Consider the following 24,656-nt stretch of genomic DNA (forward strand, 5'->3'; position numbering starts at 1 on the left):
TTAACTTAAAATATGAGAGAAATGGCGGGAGAAAAAGGGTAAAACCTAGTCTTATTTGTACTGAGTTCAGCAGCTGAAATCTGTCTGACCTTAGGAAATAGAATTCAAATGTGTGTTGTCCCTTGTAATGATTTGAGGAATCTGTCATTGTACAGCTTATGCATTCTGGATTATGTTATACAACTGCCGTATCATCGTATGCTTCAATGTATGTGGAATCCACCATCTACTACCAGGGCCCTGTCACCCATGAGGAGGAACAACAGAGGGTCATTAAATCTTGATGGCTCCCATTCAAGTGAGAGTGCTTTGGAGCAATGAGATGGTTGAAGCCTAGGGAAACCAATGGGAACAAGTTTGTCTGCATGGGACTGGAAGTGAAATTTTCTCAAAAGGGGAATAAAGAAAACTAAGTGTTGGTGCAGCCCTCTAAAAACACAAAGGCTGAGAAGTTGAGAAGGAGACTTTCAGATGCATGGGAAGCATAGTCAGGAGAGAGGAAGAGAAGGGCATGGTTTTGCAGCAAGGTGGGAGATCCTGTTTAACTGTGGGACAGTCTGGGGAAGAAGGAAACTCCCTACACAGGAGAGAGGGAGACTCCATAATTTGGAGGAGAAGCCATGTGCAAGAAGGGGGATTCTGGGCTCAGAAGACTCTTACCTAAGCCCAGAGAACACTCACAATTGGTGAGGAAACAGAGGCAGGGAAATGTTGTAAAGGTGTGTTATTATTGTGTCTTAATCTGTATTTTCTTGTGCTAGCTGTTCTGGGGGAACGCTTACAAAACCAATGTGTCTGTTTGCTTTCATGAAGACACTTAACCCTGAAGAGGTGAACTGTAAACGCAGAGTGCCCACAAGGTTGGCGGTCTGGGAAAGGATGTGCTTAAGTTACTGAGTGGCCAGTGCTGGGCCTATGGGCCTAAGGCAAACTGCACTTTGCTCCATTTCAGCAAAGGGGTAACAGACAAAAAGATTGTGCCAAAGAAGCCAAGGGGAGAGAATGCTGCAGCCCACTCAGACCCAGAGAATGGCTCATGGGCCCAGTGTGCTGAGACAAACACAGCAGCCATTAGCCTGCACCAGGCCTGTAACAAAGACTTGTGTATATCCTTGAACCACAGCCAATGGGGAAGTGCCTTGCAAAACATTAACAATTGATCTATGATTAAAGCTGATCAAACAGAAAATTATATTTTATTATTTTATTTATATTTTATTATTAAAAATATTTATTTTATTTATTTTTATAAATAAAAATTTATTAATTTATTTATAATTCTATTACTGGTCCCTTCATAGGTTGCAGTGCATGGAGCTTTTCCAAAACAGACTGCTGCTGGAGATGTGGGTGTCCCAGAGCTTTGCTGGCTCACATGTTTTGGGACGGTCCTAGGATATATTCCTTTTGGCTAGAAGTAGGTAGGAGAATTAATATGATGATGGAGATCTCCTTAAAAATTACTTCACAGAACTGTTTTGGAATCTATCTCATCAATTTGGACACTCTCTAACTCTTAGAAAGCTTGGTTCTCTACAGCAGTGTTTGTAGCCAAATGACTCATATTGCTTAGATGGAAGAGCAGACTGCTTCCAGGGATAGAACCTTGGCACAGTGACTTGGCTGACCTGGCAGCTACAGAGTGGGCAATGTTTCAGCAATGAGGGACCTCAGACAAATCTGAAAAGATTTGGACTAACTTTTAAAAAACCTTTGATTATTTCCTAGTAAATGGAAACTGAAAATTCATTCTCCTTTCCCTTGCCTGCTCCCTTCCTCCCTTCCTATTCCTTTATTTCTTTTTTATTGTTCTCCCCTTATTTTGGGTAGGAAAAATCATTAAAATTTAAATATTAAAAAATCAGCAGTTTGGTGAGTATCCAGCACAGGAAGCTTTGTCAGGGCTGCATGACAGACTCAAAGAGGTTTGTGAAATGAGCTCTCTTGGAAGAAGATTTTAAAGAAGAAAAAAATGTATGGTCAGCCTCATGATTATTGAAAATGTCCTATGTCAGAATGGGAAGAGAATAAGAATTGAGTTCCGTTCTTTAATGCTGAAAGCAGTTTTTCAAAGTGGCTCAACTGATCATTGAAGATAAATGAGTTTCACCTAATTTTCAGTTAGTAGATTGTCTATGAACAAATTGCATAAATTTTGAATAATGAATTTCACATTTCTTAAGAGAATAATTCTTGGTCTGCACATCATTCATGAAGCATTCATTGTGGATATTTGAAAATTTATATAAACACTTTGCATTTGTGTTGGTTAATTAAATAACTTGCATGTTATTGTTTGTTCTCTGCTTGAATGACACATTTAACCAACCAAGAGTATGAATTTCAAATAGTAACTTTTGGTGTATAATTAATGTTAAATTCATACTGTTGTTCATTGATTATGTAATTCAAAAATTGCTTTTGGCAAATAATCGAGAATTGCACATTAAATTCACAACTTGTGAATATCCATGCTAGTAAACATGGTTTTCTGCAATAATGGTAGAACATGAACACAAAGTGAGTATGAACACAGTCAATTACATTTTTTTACAAATATAAACAAAAAACTTAAAACAAAAAAAAATATAAAATTTCTGAAAATTTTAGCTCTATTCGTTCGACTCTACCTGCCATACATGGTTTTTGTTTAATTTTGTGTCTTGCATGCCCATTATTAAAAGCAGAGACTAATGACAATTGGTAGGTGCTGCTCTTGTGTGGCAGTTTCACACACAACTATGACAATGTTGGCCTGGAATAACTCTATTTTGTCCAGTTCTGAGTCCGTATTGAACAGTCTTCTTCATTGCTACAAATTGATAGGTTTTTTTCTGAAGCTCAGAAACTTCCTTTGGATTAATCAGATGAGAACACTAAAGCTCATTTTCAGTTATGATTGGAGCCCAGGTCTCAGTAGTGACAGGTTCATGCCTTTAACCCACAGAGCCATCTAGTTTCTCACAAACAACTTTCCTGCAAGGAATATGAGCAAGGCACTTAATTTCATGCTTCAAAAAATACCCCAGGTTGAAATGAACATAATTTTGAAGTGTTAGCCATCCAGGTAATGCTCATTATGTATTTGCTGCATATATATAATCTCATCGCACAACCCCCATTACAAAGGGGGCTGTACCCCAAGAGAAGACACCCCTTTTGGGCCCCCATGGGATCCACAACAGAGCTGCACTGTTTACTTCCCCAGCAGTAGGAGGGAAGGGGCTGGGGATGTGACCCCCTCATGCAGTCACCCTAGCAACCCTCCTCCTTCAACCAATGGGAGGAGAGAACAGTAGCTAATTATTGGGCAGAAGGCAGACTGCAAGCATTCTCTGACCCTGTGCCGAGCCCAGATGCCAGGAAAGCAGGCCTTCCTTCACATGGCACAGATCGGCCAGGGAGCAGAGGGGAGAGGTGGTCTCCTGAGCTTGCCAGTATAGCACTTCCAGGCCCAGCAGCTCACCTGTCCATAACCTCAGCCTGCAGAAAAGTCTCAGGAAGGAACAATCCACTCTTTCTGCCATCAGCATGCCAGCAACAAGAAGAGACAGCCCATCTCTCCTGCCACTGCCTGCAGCCTGTTTGCCCTGCAGGAAGCCTATGCCAGATTAGGGTTGTCAGGTGTCCGATTTTCGACTGAAATGCCTGGTTGAAAAGGGACCCTGGCAGCTCTGATCAGCTTTGCTGACCAGGCCGTTAAAAGCCTGGTTGGTGGTGCAGTGGGGCTAAGGCAAGCTCCCTGTGGCTCCTGGAAGCAGGTGCACGTCCCCTCTCCATGGCTCCTAGGCGTGGGGGCAGCCAGGGGGTCCACACACTGACCCTGCCCCAAGCGCCGCCACCACAGCTCCCACTGGCTGGGAACCACAGCCAATGGGAGCTGCAGGGGCAGTGCCTGTAGATGGGGCAGTGCCTGCAGATGGGGCAGTGTGCCGAGCCACCTGGCCATGCCTCTGCGTAGGAGCTGGAGAGAGGACATGCCACTGCTTCCAGGAGCTGTCTGAGGTAAGTGCCACCTGGAGCCTGCACTCCTCATTCCCTCCCATACCTCAACCCCCAGCCCTGAGCCCCCTCCTGCACCCCAAACCCCTCATCCTCAACCCACACCAGAGCCTGCACCCCCAGCCAGAGCCCTCACCCCCCTGCACCCCAACCCTCTGCCCCAGCCTGGAACCTCCTCCCACACTCTGAACCCCTCATTTCTGACCCCATCCCAGAGCCCACACCTGCAGACGGACACATCACCCCCTCTCTCATGCCAACCCCCTGCCCCAGCCTGGAGCCCCCTCCTGCACCCCAAAGCCCTAATCCCTGGTGCTGCACCCCCAGCCTGAACCCTCACCCCCTCCCACATCGCAACCCCCTGCCCCAGCCCAGTGAAAATGAGTGAGGGTGGGGGAGAGTGAACGACTGAGGGAGGGAGGATGGAGTGAGCGGGGCAGTGGTGGGGCATAGGGGTGGGACAGGGGGCGGGGCAAGGTTGTTCCATTTTCTGCAGTCAGAAAGTTGGCATCTTTATGCCAGATATGGGATTTTGTATCCAGAGACCCGACCTGCTTATAGGTGAATCTGTGGGTTCCAAGCTTTAAAGGCTGTCAGTACCATTCTAGAATAGAAGGGAGGGGACAGTTAGTTCCTCTCCAGCGATCCCCAGAGAGGACCTGCTTGCCTGCATCAGTCTCCTGACCACTCAGACAGAAAAGGAACCTGAGTGAATAGGTAGATAGGATTTAATTTTGCACGATTAAGGCCCATTGCATCTGTGAAACAGCTTTCATCATACCTGGATCATCAAGACTTGCACTGCCAATTCCCAGTAAAGTGAATTTCTAATAGCATCTCCTTACAGGCCTGCCGCATGTCTCCATGTGGACCACCTGGGTATCTGAGACAGGGGGGACAGAGAACTGATGAGGGAGACACTTATGTTTAGGAACACTGGGGGAGTACATGGTCACGTGACCTATGTATAACCTAATATCTCATCATTTTAATCATTTAATGTTTTTGCTGATTGTATATTTCTCTCTAAACAAATGCTTTCATTAAGTTTATAGTAATTGTTTTTAATTTTTTAGCTTGTGTGAGTTTAAGTTCAAATAGTAATAGAGTCTTTGGAACTGTCCAGAGACTCTGAGGAACCCTTCTTATGTTTGCACATCATACAGGTACTAAGCCAGGGTTGAAAGGGGGATTATGAATGTATTTAGTTATTTATTTCCTTCTTGCAAAAATTATTCCTGTAGTATCAGACAGTATTGTAATATTAATGGTGAAAACCTACAGCAGTGATGCTGTTATGTTTAGAAAGTACCTATTGCATTGTGGAAGTGATTCAAAACAAATAATAAATATATCAAATTAGGCTTTGTACAAAACCCAGTTTGAACATATTTTGTGGGAATCTAATTATCATAGCTGATAACAGTAACTGTTTATTGCACATTCTAAGTGAACCTGTATAATACTTTAATTTGCTGGACCATATAGATTATTAAGTAGAACTCCCCATTGATTTCTTTGTAGAAATCTGTTTAAAAATTGGTGTGATATGACATGATATTATTAGCACTAGGATAAAACTGAATCTCATAGCTTTTTTTTAAAAACTGTAAAGTTTAACAGACTACATGCTCTTCTTGGTCTAGGGATGAGGTTTCTGTAGATAAATGTCAAGTTACAGTACTTGCCCTGGAAATTAGAAACCTGACTTTCACTCTGTTAACTTTAGTGTTGATGTACTTTAGACCTTGAATGGTAGACATTCAACAATGAGAACTCCCTTTCCTTTCCATCTCCCCCTGTATTTATTAAGCTCATTTATTTTTAAAAAACTTTTTAAGAAGGAAGCCATTTTCTCTTGTTCCCCCTAGAAAGCAGAGCTTTGAATATATTGTATATTAAAGAGATGTGTGGGTGCATGGGTGCTGATTTTCACCGCATGTCCTGAAAACACTTCAACTATATAAACTAGATTAAATTCGACTTAATCCCGTATTTTCTCAAATTATAATCCTGTTTAATTTACTGTTCTATCATTTTCATTGCTGTTTGAGGCAGTTGATATTTTTTTGATGATAAAATGCAAACATTCAGTAATAGACTTCATTCACCTGATAGAGTCTTTAGATAATCTAAACCTTTCCCTTCTAAACATGCATAACGTTCACTGTTGGGCCATGAATGTCTCTTGGGCAAGAAATTAATTTCCTGACATTGTAATAAAAAAGTGCGTGTCAAGGGTATGCAGCTCTTTTGTTAACTGGGCAAATTTCACTGCAGTGTTTGTCTGCAGCATGAGTGTACTTACAAGTCAATTCTGCAGGGGAACTACAATCTTCTCTTTAGAGTATAGATTTAAGGGATTATTTTCAGGCTTGCAGTATTTGTTGAACAGGAACTTTAAAAAATATTTTTCTAAGGCAAAATCTGAGGTTATTACTTAGCTTTTGCTCAAACCTTAATTGGACAAACTCTGCAGTCGTCCCTGGGGAGTTTTCGCTGAAAAAGATTGAGTAAAAAGGGCCTGGTACGAAGCGCACTGAAGTCAATGGGCATTTTAACAATGAGGTTTGGATCAGTTTCAAAGTGAATAAGGATGAGAGGTTTTGGCTCCTAGTGAGGTTTATTAGACTATTTGAGCAATGCTTTGGAGAGGAAAATACTCACAACAATACACTATGTATTGGTTACTGGTATGGTGAAATCTGTAGTGATCCGTTTGAGAGACTTCTTTACTATTATATGCTGTAAAGTATACTAAAGAACAAGGTATTCATTAAAGGAGTGAGGTGCTATAGCCACAGTATTATGTAAACAGATTTCTTCCTTATATAAAACTTGTCTGCATTTCTGGGGTTTAGAAACTAATATGAACTGGCTGAAATTAAAGTGATTCTGAGTTGTTTATAAACATAGAACATGGAGGGTATTTTGATATACCCATCCACCCACAAGTAAAAGCCATTACCATAGATGCCAGGGACCCTGAATTAGAGGTGAGGTGGGACAGTTTGTGAATATTAAATGATATGTATGAACGCTTTTCTGATCTTGGTACTTGGGCATGTGAATCAGACCTTTTCCTATGAACATGTTACTCAGTGGAATCAGTACAGTGGTTTTCAAGCTGATTTGCGGATCGCTGAGGATCCACAGACTATGTCTAAGATTTCCAAAGGAGTCCGCCCCACCGTCTGAAATTTTTTTAGAGGTCCACAAATGAAAAAAGGTTGAAAGCCACTGGATTAATATAATACTGGCTATATATCTAGAAAAAAAATGTTCAAAATATGTTCAGTGGAGCTATGCCAATTTATACCAGATGAAATGTGGCTTAATATGTGACCCCCCAAAATACCGGCTAAGCTTAACTGATCTTTTGTTGCAGTCTGTCTTTTCTTGCATGTAAAGGAACTTCACAGGTTTTAGTGCTGACGGAGTACTTCCAGTATTCAGCAGCTATGAGGCAGCCTTCATTAGGTAGCCTTAGCATGCATGCATGAGAATATGATACAGTAGAACCTCAGTTATGAACACCTTGGGAATGGAGGTTGTTCGTAACTCTGAACAAAACATTATGGCAGTTCTTTCAAAAGTTTACAACAGAACATTGAATTAATACAGCTCTGAAACTTTACTATGAAGAAAATTTCCCTTTATTTATTTTCCCTTTGTACCTGTTATTATTTTTAACACAGTATTGTATTTGTTTTTTTTTTTGGTCTCTGCTGCTGCCTGATTAAGTACTTTCAGTTCCAAGTGAGGTGTGTGGTTGACTGGTCAGTTTGTAACTCTGAGGTTCTACAGTATAGTGTGGGATTCCTGCCTGATTGGTCTGCTTGTGTTAGTGTTCTGGCTCCTGATTAAAATTAAGCACATGCTAATGCTTTGATATTAATTCTTATAGGTGATTTTTTAAAAAAACCTTCCCCAGTTTCTTTCAGTTCTTGACAATTATTGTTTGAGCGTGTAAGTGAGAATATAGGGCCAGATCCTCAGCTGCTGTAAATCACCTGATGGAACTACGCCGATGCACACTAGCTGATGATCGGGACCATAATGTGAAAATTACCAGAATTTACCCAATGTAGTTAATCAAATTTTGTGACATACTTTAATTGTATCTCACATATTGATGTCTTCCATCTCATACAATAAGAGGCTTGAAAAATATTGGCAGTGAAAATGATAGAATCAGTTTTTTTTAAAACATCTGCAGTCATTTTTCTTTTGTGTGATTATAAAGCATTTGGATGGACATCAACACTGAAAGATATGAGATGTTCATATCAGTCACTTAACAAAATTCTGAATTAGTTAATGTGCAGTTCCACAAGAGCATATAGAATTCACAGATCTCAAATGACAGGTTTCAGAGTAGCAGCCGTGTTAGTTTGTATCCGCAAAAAGAAAAGGAGGACTTGTGGCACCTTAGAGACTAATAAATTTATTTGAGCATAAGCTTTCGTGAGCTACAGCTCACTTCATCAGATGCATTCAAAGTTCTTCTTTGAGTATTGCTCTCTATAGTTATTCACTGTAGGATATGCAAATGCTCTGTGCATGTGGGACTGGAAATTCTTCAACAGCAGTGTCTGTTGGTTTGCACTTGTGCCTCCATTCAAGGGCATGAAGGGTGATGTGGACTGACCACCCTGTAGTTACTTTGCTACCACTTGTAATCTGGGATGGAACCTCCTGTATCCATTTCTTCTCTTTGGTGTTTGACTTGGTTGAATCTGTAAATATTGTAAAGAGTATTTTAGTTAGATTAGCTTTAGGGGGTCTTCTCCCACTCATTCCCCCTTTCCTTTAAGGCATTGATAAAACTGTCTGACCTGCGCCTGTGTTTTGCCAGTGAACCACCTTTATGAACTTTGTCTGTACTGCTTTAGGGAAATTTGTATCCCTTCGAAGTCAACATCAGCCATGCATTCCCTCCACATACTAAGCAAGTGATTTCAGGCTCTGGAATCACTGTATGGAGCTTTCCGTGAGGACCTGATAGGATCTGGGGCCCTTCTGTTCTGGAACCACTGAGCAATGCACTGCCAGTTTCTGGTACTGGTGGTTTGGAGGCTTCCTCCAAACACAAGGACTCAGTGAAGCAAAGACATGAGACAGACAAGGGCAAACTCTCCACAAGAAGAGTGGCAACTCCACACATACATTCTCAAAAAATAGGTGAGTGTCAGATACAACCGGTTTGGTCAGCTTAATGTTCTAAAGACATGCACTTGATACATCACTTGAAAGCTTATGATGTCTACCTTAAGATGAAATATGATGTGGAACTATCAAGTCGTGCCACTACCATAGAAACAAGGATAAACAATGACACCATCAATGTTTTAAAATGACCACTTTGAAATATTTGCATTTATTTGTTTAATGACTGTGTATTATTGGAAGACATAAAATTGGAATATTATGACCTCAAAGCATCACAACAATCTAAAGGGTACAATAAAAATATTAATAAATTTGTACAGGTATTGAAATACATACAACTGGTGACATTTCTAGTCAACATAATTATTAACTTGTTCATTATGATTTCTGTCAAGAGTGTGTGAGTTATCACAGCCTTCATTGCATCGGCATCTACACAGTTCTGTGCAAGGAAGATTTTTTGACTACAGACATAGTTGATTGTGCAATGATCCCTATTGGTACAGGCAAAAATAATGTTTTGTAGAAGCTCAGATGCCATTGGGCCCTTGAAGAATATAGGAAGTAATTCATTATCAACATTTTTTTCCATCCATGTTGCAATGGTGATCTAATATCTGTGTGTTTCAGTACCTACGTGTGAAGACATCCAAATCTTTGTATGCCAAGATGCTCTTTTGGCATGCTCTTCAGAAAACTTCCTTCACATGGTAGGAGTTTGGCCAGCGACTTATCCTTTTTGATGGCTAGATTGAGATACAAGCAATCCAGGTCTCTATGTATCTCCTTTTCTTTCTTGCTCCAGTCTCGCTCATGACCAACTTTCTTGCTGCAGAAATTGCAAATTGTCTGTCACTGTCTCCCAATTTGGCAAGATTTCTAAAGCAGCTCCCTTTGTTTGGACAACATTAAACACAGATATTTTTTCCCCAGTACCAAATATGATGTGAATCTGTGTCATCCCTGTTAATCCATATGCAACTGGAAGTAAATTTCAGAAGTCAGGAGTAAGTGCATCACAATTGCATGCATAGCTTTGAAGCAACACTTGTCAGTTGTGCTGGTAATGGTGCCTGTTTCAATCCACGTTATCTATGTGTTCCATGTTTTAGAACAGGGGTGGGCAAACTTTTTGGCCCGAGGGCCACATCGGGGTTGCGAAACTGTATGGAGGGCTGGGTAGGGAAGGCTGTGCCTCCCCAAACAGTCTAGCCCCTGCCTCCTATCCGCCCCCTCCCACTTCCTGCCCCCGACTGCCCCCCTCAGAACCTCCGACCTATCCAACCCCCCCTGATCCTTGTTCCCTGACTGCCCCCTCCTGGGACCCCTGGCCCTAACCGCCCCCTGGACCCCACCCCCAATCCAACCCCCCCTGCTTCCTGTACCCTGACTGCCCCTACCCCTATCCACCCCACCAGGTGCCGAGTAGTCCCCCATAAGCTCCCCCCACTCCAACCTGCAGCACCTCCTGCCTGCTGGCAGCCCCACCAATCAGTGCCTCCCACTCCCTCCCCACTCTTTCTGGCCACTGCGATCAGCTGTTATGCGGTGCGCAGGAGGCCCTGGTGGGGAGAGCGAGGGCATGGCAAGCTGGGGGAAGGGGTGGAGTGGGGGAAGAGCAGGGGTTTGAGCACTGACCACTCCCTGGAACATTGGAAAGTTAGCACCTATAGCTCCAGCCCTGGAGTCAGTGCCTATGCAAGGAGCCGCATATTAATTTATGAAGAGCTGCATGCAGCTCCGGAGCCACAGGTTGACCACCCCGTCTCAGGTTGTAGATTCTTTCAGCCTGAGATTCCAGCTGATGCCTTAATTCAGTTTTGCCTGTTCTTATTGTTCCATCAGCATGGAAGAGGGACAAAGGCAGTGGTCCTATTGGGTGATTAAGAACACTTGCCATTAAAATATCATCTTTGCACCACGCTAAGGGCAAGGCTCTGTGGAAAACAATTTCTGGACTGACGGCAGCTGTGTTTGTCCCTCTCTTGCCAGACTTATATTTGGCCATCTTGGCCATGTCAGCAAATGTTTTGATACCAGATTTCTTGATTGGTCTGAAGAAGCTACATGTTCCATCAGAGTCAAGTCCACCTCTCGCAAATCTCTCCATTTGTTCTTCACCAACTTCTGCTATTTTCTGGAAAGACTCCTGTTCATCTGCCATTACATGCAGTCTGGTAGATATGTTGATAAGCACCTCTGGATGTTATTCAGGATCAAATGGGTTTGTCATATTGTTAATGACATTGTTGGTAAGAGCAGTAACCTGCTTTTCATCCCTCTTCTTCAGTGTAGAGGCAAGGATTTGTTTATAGACTTTGTCTTCACTATTTCTTGTTAGGCCATATATTTCTCTTATAGCTTTTGCATATTCATAATATGAAGCTCTGTATTGTCATCTCTAACACTAATACTGACCTGTGCATAAGTGCACTGTATAAAAAGCTAGTTTCTGTAATATTTCAAAGGCTAGTACATTGCGTGCATAGGAAATTACAAATTAAAATCCTCTACCAGACAGACTGTATGGTACATTTTAAGTACAAAAGCTTACAATTAGAGAAGCATTACATGAGGAATTCACATACATTTATATCTACCCATTATGCATACAAAGTATGGGCACACTATCTACTGTTACTAGTGCACAACTTTCAGTGTGAAACTGATCTGGTTAGTAAATTATGTGAGCTTCCAGCGTTTCTCAAAGTATGCAAGACATTTCTGCCTATCATTCAGACCACACATGTCCATGTCATGTTAGACAGTATGACCACCATTTACTATATTAAAGCATGGAGGAGTGAGATCAACCCCACCCTGCAGAAAGATGGTCCCCTTCTGAAACTGGTACATCAGGCATCTGATTACCCTCTTAGCCATACACATCCCTTTGGTAAAGACTTCATTGTCAGACAGCCTCAGTAAGCATTTCCACACAGATCATAAGTACAAACTCCATACGTCAATAGCACAGCACATCTTCCAGCAATGGGGATCCCATATTGGTAATTCTTTGCAACTCAGCACAACAAAAAGTGCCTGGCTTACTGTTCCTCGCCTGCTCCTGAGAGGACTCCTTCCTGGTACAGTGCTCAGAATCACTGATGTATGCCTTCCCTCTCCTCCATTTCGTTCCTCATATGCTCAGAAAAATCAAACTTGACGGAGCAACAGTAATCCTTATAGCACCTGCAGTTCCGGTTCACCATCATTACACTACCATCATTACACTACAGTAGACTCTTGCCTACGCATCCACCTGCAACCATTCTGGGGCCTACTGTCTCAGAACACGGGATAGATTAATCATTCCAATCCAGAGTCCCTAGGTCAGGTAAGCATGGCTTTTGGATGGATAATGAGCATAGAGAGAGCCTTCCCTCAGGGAGTTGAAGCCATCCTCCAGCACAGCAGGAGACCCACTATGTGGCAATACTACTCTGCTACATGGAAACAATTGTCCCTTTTGGTGCCTTTTGGTGACTTTACCTACTGTGGCATCAGGTATTCCTCTCATACTGGAGTATCTTATCTCTCTAACAATGTCTAGCTTTCAGTCAGCTCCCTGTGACACATTTAGGAACTATTTATGCTTTCCACATCCCTCCCCCACCTGGTGGAAGGCTGATCTGTTTTTACTCATCCCGCTACTACAGAATTCTAGAAAATCACCATAAGGATATTCCCTAAAGTTTTGAAACCTGTCCCTGCCTCATCCTTTCTGCTCTTGTGGAACCACCTTTTGAACCTTTAGCCTCTTGTTCACTCCTGCACGTCTTTGAGTCACCTTTCTGACTGCTATTACTTCTATTAGAAGGATAGGGGGACTTCAGAGCCCTTACCGCAGACCTGCCTTACATAGTTTTTCACAAGGTCAAGGTTCCTATATGCCTACACCCTAAGCTTATACCCCAGGTGCCATCTGAGTTTTACCTTAACCAATCCATACACCTGCCAGTGTTTTTATCCTAAACCTCACCAAAGCATGGAGGAGACTCCCTTCCCTAGATGTGTATGGGGCATCTTATTTCTGCATAGAACAGTACCCTTTCTGAAAACGTCTCCGAAGTTGTTTGTTGCTATTGCCAAGAGAATGAATGGAAAGGTGGATATTTTCTTGTATCTGTCTCAGTGATGTTATGAAAGCCCCTCCTCCTCAAACTCTCAAGGCCCATTCTACCAGAGCTCAAGCAGTGGCAGTAGTTCCTGTATAGGAAATTTCCCTCTCAGTGATTTGCAGAGCAGCTGCTTGGGGCTCCATATACACTTTCACCAGGTATTATGTTCTGATCTGAGCTTTGGCCATGAATGCCTCCTTTGGCTCAGTGAGCCACCACTCTGTGGCACAGCATACTTCCTCACACTCTTCTCCTCATTGAGCACTGCTTCAGAATCACCCTCAGTGAATACCCATAGAGATCAACACTCAAAGAGGAAAGGAAGGCTACTTACCTTACAGTAACTGGAGTTCTTTGAGATGTGTCGTCCCCATGAGTGTTCACAACCTACCCTCCTTCTGTTCTGCTTGGGTCAACTTGATTTGTGGTAGAGTTGAAATTGGGGCGTGGTTGGTCTGCGCTACAGACTGGAGAGGAGAACATGCATGAAAAATGCATAATTGATCATATTTATTTGTTATATATGTAATTGATCTCTGAATCACCTTATGTAGTAGCAGTTATGCTATATATACATGTCTATATATTTTTCTATAGCCTAAGTAGCCAAAGAGTTGTACTATAAATTGTAGGAAATAATCTATGGTAATGATTGATTGTTTGAAATTAATTGCCTGTTCTCACACTTGATTATCTTTCTTGCATCTTTCTTTCTTGCTGCGTGTTGCAAAATTGCCTCATTTTTTATGAAAGCCCACAGAAACCTCATTTACAATAGCTAGTTTTGTTGAGATAAAATTAAAGACATTAAGTGATTACTGCGGTTGCAGGGAGTTACATACTCCATCATGCTTGCACGCTTTAGCTACTGAGACGCTTTAGCTACTGAGATCTAGCACGGTGGACTGGCACTACAATAAGTAAGTTTAAGACCATGTTTGGCTTTGTGAGATAGCAAAAGGAGAAGCTGTAGTTTTGTAGAAGTAGTGTTGGTGATAAAATATGTGAAAACAAATGGCCAGCAGGGTTGAATTTTGTGATTGGTGTCGCTTTTGGTTTTGCTTTCCTTCCTGATTTTAGGGGATTTTCTGGGGGTATTTTTTATTGTATTAATATTTGTTTCAAATTTGTGACTAGGGTAATGTACAGGTGCTTTTTACGTATGTGTTGTATAAAACTAAATAAACACACTATGGATTTCCTCTATATCGGGCCTCAAGTGTTGTACATTGGTTCTACTACTCTTATCGTGATATACTTTCATTGGTAGTGGGCATTCTCAAACCTTTTAAAGCAAGTTATATTGCTAAAGAAGTATCTCTTCTGGAAAAGGCATTATATGGATTGACAGATGTCAATTTTTACGTGTCTTGATACCAGCCCCGCAAATCTTCCTAAAAGTGAAACTGACCTTAAAACAAACAAATGTGGAAGGACTCATTTGTCAGATGGTAGAGGAGACCATGTTTTCTCTAGCACACACTTCAGTGTAGAAGATAGAAGGGCCAGGGCTGGTTTAGCAGAGGCTAGTGGAGTTGGGTTGCTGCAGTAACAAAGCCAACAGGGTGGGGCAGCTGGGATTTGTAAATGGGTCATTTTAAGGCAGCCTTGTTGGCTAACCCTCCATGTAGAGTTTATTGAGTAAGGGCTTATCTACTTTCAGGCAGAGAAAATTCCTTTGGCCAACACTGTGTGCTGAGAGAGGAAGTTGGCTTCAGTATATAGGTGGGATTGGTGCCATTGCAGGACGTGGCATATGTATTTGTGGTCTCTCTCTGATACAATGAGGGTTGAGGAAAGCTGACCTCAGAAAGCAACATCAAGGAGTTTGCAGTGGTCAACTGATATAATCCAGTTCAGAAGTCCCCATGATTTATTTGAGCTTTTTCCAGTGATGCTTTAGCATTGTATTGTAGAAGACGACAAACAGAAGTTCAAAGGAGGCACTTGTTAGCTCTCCCTCATATTGGGCATCCCACTACTGTCACTGGAGCATTTGATGGCCTCCAGGCATTCACTGGAGAGCTTAGGGTGAATTGTTTCAACCCTCAACCTTGCAGGAGATATCAGAGCCTCTGCAACTATGACAATCTCAGTGGATCATACTGCGCAACAGACAGTTCAAGAGGATGGTACATGAAAATTAGAGTTATCCAGCTGAGTAATTGAAGGTGCCAGAGAGCAGAGGTTATTGTATCACCGTAGAAAATCTTTTGGGAATGGGAGGAAGCTGTCCAGGGAGGCTAGAGGAATGTAGTAGCCCATATCCCTAAGTGGAGAGTGTCTTCTATCATGCTCCTCAAGTCAGAGACCATTGTTAGCCAGTTTGGGTGTGAAGATGATGTGCAGAGTCAGTGTCAGGCTCCAAGGCAGCATGATCATTTGCATTTCTAGGAAATGAAGGGCCAATGTACAAAAAACCCAATCGACCACCTCACAATATTTTATTTGTGTTACAGAAACCAGATATTTGTATCATGGTGTCTGACTCTTTGCATGCTTATTGCTTTAAAACATTTTTATATGATCAAATGCTTCTCAGTAATTCCTTTAATGGTTATGTGTCATGGGAAATTAAAGACCAAATAAGGGCTGTCTCTTAGGGTACAGAATGACCCCCTACTTACTGATGCCAGAGAACAAAAACAATACACCCAGAGTGGGCTCTGGTTTTTGCTTCTCAAAGAAGCAAAGTAAGAAAGCAGAGCAAGTCAATGCCCCTAAAGCTGTGTCACAGAAGTTACCAACTTTAGTACTGTGGAGAACTTAAGCTGTTTATATAGGGAAACATGACTGCAAACTTTTAGAATCCACATGAAACCTCAGCTGCTGTCATTTAAAGTGCATGATGAACAACCCACTGAAAAACATGTTATTGTCTGAAGTATAAAACCTCATTGCTATGGCTACAGCCTTTCTGTTCTGATAACAGAAGAAGAACCCATCAGTGATAAATGGCTGTCTTGAAATTCAGAAAACCAATTAACGGGTAAGAATTTCTAGCTGAGTTTATTGTAATTTTTTTCTCTCTAGGAAATGCAACTTATTCCATCACCTGGACTGCACTTGCTGGGTGAGAATTTACTTGATTGTATTCGCATCTAGTAACCTGTAGAAGACAGTTCTTCATTGTAGTCTCTAACCAAGACAATCTGCAGCCTGAATAGCAGGGGGAAAAAGTATAATAGTGAGGTCCCACCATGAATTTAGTTGGTAACTGATTTAGTTGGGGATTGGTCCTGATTTAGTTGAGGATTGGTCCTGCTTTGAGCAGGGGGTTGGACTAGATGACCTCCTGAGGTCCCTTCCAACCCTGATAGTCTATGATTCTATGAATTTGGTGGAATAAGAGCCCCAGACCAGAAATCAATGTACTTGCTCAGTGATGGGCTGACCAACACCACTTACCCTTTTGTCCCATTCCATGATGCACCAGTGGCATGAAAAGCAGCCAGCAATCTCAGTTTCCAAAATAAGCCACCTGCACTAGTATTCCAAACTGCTTTTTAATACATGTAAAAGAACAGAACAAACGTGCATTGAGATGCATTATGAATGAATGCTACTGGTATAGTGCATTTATACTTTTTTCAACTACTGTACTTACATTTCTTGTATTTTCATAAAAAATCACATTCTGTAAATTTCATAATAGGTTGTGTTTTATAAAAGCTTTCAATTAATGAAGATAAATTTGTCTGTTCCTCTATTTTGACATAAGCCATCTTTTGTCGTATAAAATAACAAAAATATTGTCATCTTAACAAAAACTCATTTTTTCTTTAGATTAAATAGCATCAGTTTAAAGCCTGAATGGAATTGCTTTGTCAGGAATATTCCTTTTATTTTTATTTAGTGATATAAATGTGTCTGGCACTTCATAGAGAGGATTGTGTACATGTGTATGTAATTTGTTGGGGTAGCACATGAGTGTGTGCATGTGGTGCGTGTGTGCGCATGCGCGCAGGCACACACACACACACACACACACACACACACACACACACTGCCCTAAAAGAACTTAGCTTTAGGGCCTGATCCTAAATGGTGTTGACAACCCCCAATAAATACAGTGCAGAATGTTCTCAGCAGGATTAGACTATAAAACAAAAATAACTAGAAGAGATTATGTACAACTGTTTTAATTTATGGCTCAATCCTACAAATTGCCAATCACCACTTGTGAGGCAATGAGCAAACGTAGGGAGTGGGGAAAAAATAAAGGGTGGGATTGCACAGAGTCCCCGTATTTAAGAAAATAGAGCACACTGCATCCAATATTAGCTATAAAGCATATCCATAACTGATCTCTTTGGTAGATGGCCTTATCTTGAAGCATGGATAAATGATGTGTGTAGATGCTTGACCTTAAATGGGGATCCCTTTGGACAGGATACTAATCTTAGCTTCAGTTTGTGTCACTAAAGAGGAAGGAAAATCAGCTTTTGTATGTGCATTTATGCATAGTGGAGTGCAGCTCTTCATTTTAAAGAGACGTGATATACATTGTGCTCATCACATTCAGCTGCAGCTCTGTTTTAATTTATCTCTGGTTTGGGGAGGGTGAGTGATTTTAAAATATTTGTTTGTACATGTCTGTAAAACTTTACTGTGTTTTACATAACAAAGATTCTGCAACGACCAGCCAACCCACCCCCACAATCCAGCTACCACAAACAAATATAAATATACCTTCACCTGTTATTTCAATATATGTAAATTAATTGTATTCAAGTTGGCAGGGCTGGATGAAATTCACCCTAAAGCAATCCTAAGCCATTAGCAATCATCTTTGAGGACTCCTGGAGGACAGGTGAGGCCCCAGAAGACTGGAGAAAGCTGCTACCTACCTTTAAAAAGTGGAACAAGGTGGATCTAGGGAATTAGACCTGTCAGTATAACTTCAAACCCTGGAAAGATATAGGAATAAATTATTAAACAATCAATTTATGAGCACCTAGAAGATCATAGTGTGAAAAGTAATAGCCAACATGGATATATCAAGAACAAATAATGCCAGAGCACTCTAATTTACTTCTTTGACAGGGATATTGGCCTACTGGTAATCTTGACATGATTTGATTCTTTGAGTAAAGCTTTTAACACAGTCCTATATGTCATTCTCATAAGCAAAGTAGGGAAACGTGGCCTGGATGAAGTTACTATGCTGCAGGTGCATAGCTCAGAGGTGGCCAAACTATGGCCTGCGGGACACATCCGGCCTGCGGGACCGTTCTGCCTGGCCCCTAAGTTCCTAGCCCGGGAGGCTAGCCCCCAGCCCCTCCCCCGCAGCCTCAGCTCACTGCACCGCTGGCGCAATGCCCTGGGCGGCTGGGCTGTGAGTTCCTGGGGCAGTGCAGCTGCAGAGCCCGGTGCTCTGTGCTGCGCGGTGCATGGCTGGCTCCAGCCGGGTGGCGTGGCTCCTGTGCTGGTGCAGCAATGCCGCCAACCACCTGTGCTCCAGGCAGTGCGGTAAGGGGGCAGGAAGGGGGGTTGGATAGAGGGCAGGGCAGGTCAGGGGCATGGATAGGGGTCGGGGCGGTCAGAGGGCGGGAAACAGGGGTTGAATGAGGGCAGGGGTTCTGGGGGCAGTCAGGAAGAAGAGGGGGGGTTGGATGGGGTGGTGGGGGGCAGTTGGAGTGGGGGGGTCAGGGGACATAGAGCGGGGGGTGGGGTGGATGAGGCAGGAGTCCTGGGGGGGCCGTAAGTAAAAGGGGGATTTGGATGGGGCAGGAGTCCCAGGGGGGCCATCAGGGGGCGAGAAGCGGGGGGGGGGGGTCAGATAGGGGTCAGGGGTCAGGCCATGCCTGGCTGTTCGGGGAGGCAGTGCCTCCCCTAACAGGACTTCCATACAATTTCTGAAACCCCGTGTGGCCTTCAGGCCAAAAAGTTTGCCTGTCCCTGGCATAGCTAATTGAAAGACCATACTGAAAAAGTAGTTACAAATGGTTCCTTGTCACACTGGGAGGATGTATCTAGTGGAATCCCAAAGCAGTCTATCCTGGTCCAGTACTTAGTCAATATTTTAATCGATGACTTTGAATAATGAAGTGGAGGATATGCTTAGAAAACTTTCAGATGACACCAAACTGACAGGGAGGTTGCAAGCACTTCAGAGTATAGGATTAGAATTCAAAAAGACCTTGGCAAACTGGAGAATTGGACTTAAATCAACAAGATGAAATTCAGTAAAGACAAGTGCAAAGGACTTAGGAATGAAAAATGAAATGCACAACTACAAAATGGGGAATAACTGCCTAGGCGGTATTACTGCCAAAAAGGAGCTTGGGTTTAGAATGGATCCAAGGGAGATTGTGGAATCCCGGTCACTGGAAGTTTTTTAAGAACAGGATAGAGAAACACCTGTTGGAGATGGTATAGGTATACTTGGGCCTGCCTCAGCATGAGGGGCTAGACTAGATGTCTTCTAGTCGTACATATCTTAGGTGTGTGTGTGTGTATGTGTGTGAAGACCAAGATACAGATTTAAAAATCTTATTAAAGCTAATGTTAAAAAAAATTATATAATACATAGGTTGAGAAAAGAGTGTCTGTACATCTGGGTATAGTGCTTAGATTATCCACAAATAATAAAATATTTAAAATATTTAAAAATTAAAATATTTAATATTAAATATTAAAAAATAAAATATAAAATAAAAGTTTGTTTTTAAAGTCATATGATACATAGAGTACATAATCAGCAATAACCCAAATTTAGGTGAATAGATTTAACAATACAGTTTAGATATTAGAATCCGAATACTTGGGTACATCACTCAGGAAAAGTTGTACAGAGATTTGGTTGTGGAAAGCAAAATATATCAATGAGTGGAGATTGTCCACCAGTAATTGAGAAGTAGGTAGGTTGTCCATTTAAAAAATACAATCCATGAGGAAAGTATTTCAGTTACTTTTCTGACTGCGCTTCTCATTGGCACTCCAGCTCATCCCTCCTGGTATTGCCGATGTCTGGTGATGTGTTCTATGTAGATGTTCCTCGTCCACCTGGTGGCATCTGACACCAAGAGTTGCCGCATCAGCCGAGTGTATTGTTGACCAATTCCACATTATCGCAGCACTCGCTCGTTACTGGGGTCCCATGTGCCCAAGGCTCCAACAATCAGTGTATTCGTCTGAATCCACTAACCCTTAACTCTCAAGGTTTTAATAAACCAAAAACTCACCCATAGTATTCACTATCCCAAAGGAACAAAAGGAAAAGGAGCAAGAATCAATAATACCGAGGGCTCAGTTGTATCTAAGTCACTGCTTGTGGTGAAAGGCTGTGCACCAGGGCTGCTCCTGGAGGCATTGCACTTTAGGCAAAATGTCTTCAGGAGAGTGTATCTGTGCATAGCACACATAGCAATTGCTACATTGCTACACCTTTTAATGAGGTGCAGTACTGCCTTCCTCTGTCCCCACCAATGGCTATTGTAGAAGCTGGTTGGAGCCATTGCCCCACTCTTGCCTACTCACTATAGAATTTCTCATGCCACTATCAGCACTGGAGTCCTCTGGGGCCTTCTGCTCCTGACAGCTGAACAGGGCAGAGGAAGCTCCATGCACCCCCTGGCCCACTTTATTCACTTGTGTAAGACAGGACACATTTTAGCCCAAGTTAGAAGTCTAATGTAGAACTTTCAATTCTGAATGAAGTGTTTTGTACTTAGGTACTAACAACACCATTCTCCATCTAGTTGATATCACCTGACTACTATTACTATTTAGATCTGCATTTGGGTTTCAGAAGAATTAATGAATGTAGTCAAAAAGTAAAAAATGATTCTACTATTCTTTTGGCGATATGCTCTCATGGGAAGTGGGCCTTCTCAAGCATTTTTAAACAAGTTATATTGCTTAAGAAGTATTATTTCTGGAAAAGGCATTACATGGATTGACAGGCATCAATTTTTATGTGTCTCAATACCAGCCCCCAAATCTTCCTAAAAGTGAAACTGACATTAAAACAAACAAATGTCAAATTTCTTCACGAAAAAATCTTCAGAGAGAATACTTGTTTAAGCGATGTAAATTATCTGAATGAATAACTGATAGGGCAAAGAGGATAAAAGAAAGATATATTGTAGTAAATTCAGCCTTAATAAGACAGCATATTACTATTCACACTAACTGCAAGAGAAAAACCCTTTCTGCTTTAGGATACACAGAGCTGAAAGTATTTTACTCTGAACATTTTCATGTTTTAGACTAGACCTAGCGAAAATTCATTAATATAAAGACAAAATAGTCATAAATTGCATTGTTATGTGGGCTAATAAGGGGAACTAATGATTATAACAACTTGTAGGTTAATTTGCTTTGTTCCACTGACCTAGTCTTTGGAGGTAAAACAGATTAGCCTTTGATTAAGGCTGGATGAACAATTCATTGAATAATTTGGCAACTAATTTATGATAATTTATATTTCCTGAATGTTTTCATTACTTACATTTGTTCAGATCTTTTGAGTTGAACAATTTTCATTCTATAGATTGTTCAGACTGGTTGATGCGAAGATTCCTGCTGGGTGACTGGCAAATTTGCATGGTATTGCTGGTTTCCTGATTGGGCAACCTAACTCATTAAGGGCTCAATCTTTCAAAGTGCTGAGGTGCCTGGACCTGTTCCAGCAGAGCATTTAAGCATATGCTCAACGTCCAGAATGTGAGTGGTCCCACTGACGTCAGTGGAACTATTTACTTGCTTAAAGTTAAGCTCAAAGAGGTTCCAGTGGAAATACTTTGGTGAATATCTACTCTCTCTAGGATTCACTATGTAGCTTCTGCTTTCCCTGAACATACTTGCAGGAAAAACCTCCCTTACCTGAACCTTTGTGCGTAAGCAAATGAAAGTGGCTGCGAATACTATTGAAGTGAGTTGGTAGGTTTCATTCACAAAAAAATGCCCATGAATCCTTCCTTTGCTATATTCACCCAGCCCTGCTCTTGATCAGTTTGATTCAAGCATATATGTTCAAGAGGCTGTATTACAGAGTCTTTGTGTCACTATTCAGGGAGAAATACAAAATGTCTAATGAACACAAGTTTTACCTAAACATACGGGAGAAGATTAGCATTAAATTGGCACTAATTAACTGTCAGTAAAACTAAACAAGGTTATTTAATTCTATTATGGATTGTTTTTATATCATAATACAAGACTGGGCAAGGTGCACTGGAGGTGCCTTCAGAGTTACAATCTCTGTTTTGGTTTTTTGTTACTCTCCACACGATCCTTGGAGCTGATCAATCAGAAATCACTGGGGTGAGACTGAAACAAAGCTAAATAAGCATAAACATGTGATCTGTTTTTACAAATGTACAGAAGACTCTTCTGGGGTATACTTCATTAAGTGGAAAGAAATACCAGTCAATTAATGCTATGAGGAATGGGTTGAAACTGTGGATTCCCAGCATTCACAGGCATCTCTTGCCACTTAAGCTCGTCAAGTACTTTTTCAATGAGACTGTTTACTACATTTTCCATTATTGTTAATCATTTGTTTTACAGCAGAGTGTGCTACATGCACTAAAGAAACATAAGAAAAAATCCTGGACCTTACCCCAACAGTGTATAATCTTCCTGCACATACAAATCCCAGTTCTTTGCATTCTCCCGCAGTTAGCCAGAGCTTGTCTTCAAGCCCACCATAGGGGGGTTAAAAATTGATATGGCTACAAGTGTCAAATGTGACACACCTACTTACAAACTTGTACCAGTGGAGGCCACACCTGTAGGATCTACTCTTGAACGGTGTGCATCATGTCAGACATTATCAGTTAGATACGATTCAAACTTTACTGAAGACATAGAGAACAAGAACAACCTCTGACCCCTGCACAAGCCGCAGCTGATTCCCGATCCCAGGAAACTCACTTTTGCCATCCAAGTGGCCCAAGAGGTTCCAACTTCTTATATTCATTACCATTTAAATACCTCTTGGGCAGAAAAATAAAATAGTTAAAGGGCCTCACTTAAGTTCATATATTCCAGCACATAGCCCACATGTAGTGGTTTGGCTGATATCTGGGCCTTGATGAGTGCCTGACACATAGTAGCACTGGTTGTATCACTAGTGTCTCCATAAATTTTTAATGACTGGTTTCTGATTCTTTGGATGGACTCACTTATCAGTTTGCTGTCACTTGTGGGGCCAGTGTCTTGGTCCTGGACACCAAGCTCTAAGTGAATTCCAGCTCCTTTATCCTTATTTCTGTATACTCTGATGCTGTAGCGACCTCTGCAGTGAGCTTGCAGTGTTGGTGAAGTAGGCTAATTCAGCCACACAACAGAGTGCATTTGTTGGATTGGTGGTGGTGGCCAAAATAGACTTTATGATCCAGATGATAACTGTCTCTCCTTGGGGCAGCTCGGAGATGGGAAGCAAAGGTGGTTTTAAGCTACACTCAGTCTTGGGCTGACTAGCTGAGACATTCTGATCCTGGTGTAAAGGACCCCCACGGCCATTCCAAAAGCTTTGGATCTTTGACATATAGAATCCAGATCTTCTTTCTTCCACATGACTCTGGGGCAAGGAAAGGGATGATGTAAGAATTTTTATGGCAGCTCAGGACCACCTCAGAATTTCTCTTTCCCTCTCAACATCCTCAGTTTTTATCTGTAGTGATACCACAAGGAAACTAGGAAACATAGTCTCATGTGACATGACTCAGGTGGCCACTTGTGAGATGAGTATGGGGCAGCAGTACTGGATTTGTTCAAGTTATGTGATAGGCTTCAGAACAGGGATTATCTTGACCATGATGGTATAATATAGTGATGTCATGTTCTTGAAGGGGAAGCATTTCTCTGACCAATCTACCCCTAGGGTTTGATGTGCTAAGGAGTCATGTTAGAGACTAATGAGGGCCAATGCTTGTAAGGCATAATCCCGCAACATATGCTATATTATCTGTTCTGGGCTTTCCAGGAAACAACATGAAGTATGGCTGTTTTGCCACCCTTTAAGATCATACAGCCATACACAGAGCTGTGAAAGCTTCTCTTTCACCAATAGAAGTTGGTCCAATCAAACATATTACTTCACCCACCTTGTCTCTCTAGTATCGTGGAACCAACCGAGCTACCACATTGCAAAAAACTTTTAACTATAGTAAATTCAAAGCATAAATATAAATTAAATGAACACCACTATACGTATTAGAAAGAGGACATAGTAAGCTTCATTTGGTATAAACAGGAGCAACCAAAGTTGGACAGCATGGCTTTTTAAATGTACTTTTTTGGATTTTCATTGAAGGAAACATTTTACCACATAGCAACATTAAACAAAAAAGAGGGAAAAATATAACCTAGAAAACAGATCTATACAATTGTTTATATACATATAACATA

General features: G+C 41.7%; 1 protein-coding gene across 3 annotated transcripts in view; it reads left to right on the top strand.

The window, feature by feature from the left end:
- Positions 1–24,656, top strand: part of TAFA2 (TAFA chemokine like family member 2) — a 301,302-nt gene that overhangs the window by 141,215 nt on the left and 135,431 nt on the right. The window contains exon 1 of one of the 3 annotated variants that reach the window (XM_043548654.1): positions 16,235–16,284. The exons of 1 other annotated variant lie outside the window; for it this stretch is intronic. In XM_043548654.1, coding sequence (XP_043404589.1) covers positions 16,250–16,284 — 35 coding nt within the window. In that variant the 5' untranslated portion in view covers positions 16,235–16,249. Of the gene's footprint in view, positions 1–16,234; positions 16,285–24,656 lie in introns of those variants that run through there. One more of the 3 variants, XM_043548651.1, reaches the window with a different exon arrangement.

The sequence above is a fragment of the Chelonia mydas genome, chromosome 1, assembly GCF_015237465.2.
Source record: "Chelonia mydas isolate rCheMyd1 chromosome 1, rCheMyd1.pri.v2, whole genome shotgun sequence".
In the NCBI taxonomy this organism is placed as follows: domain Eukaryota; kingdom Metazoa; phylum Chordata; order Testudines; family Cheloniidae; genus Chelonia; species Chelonia mydas.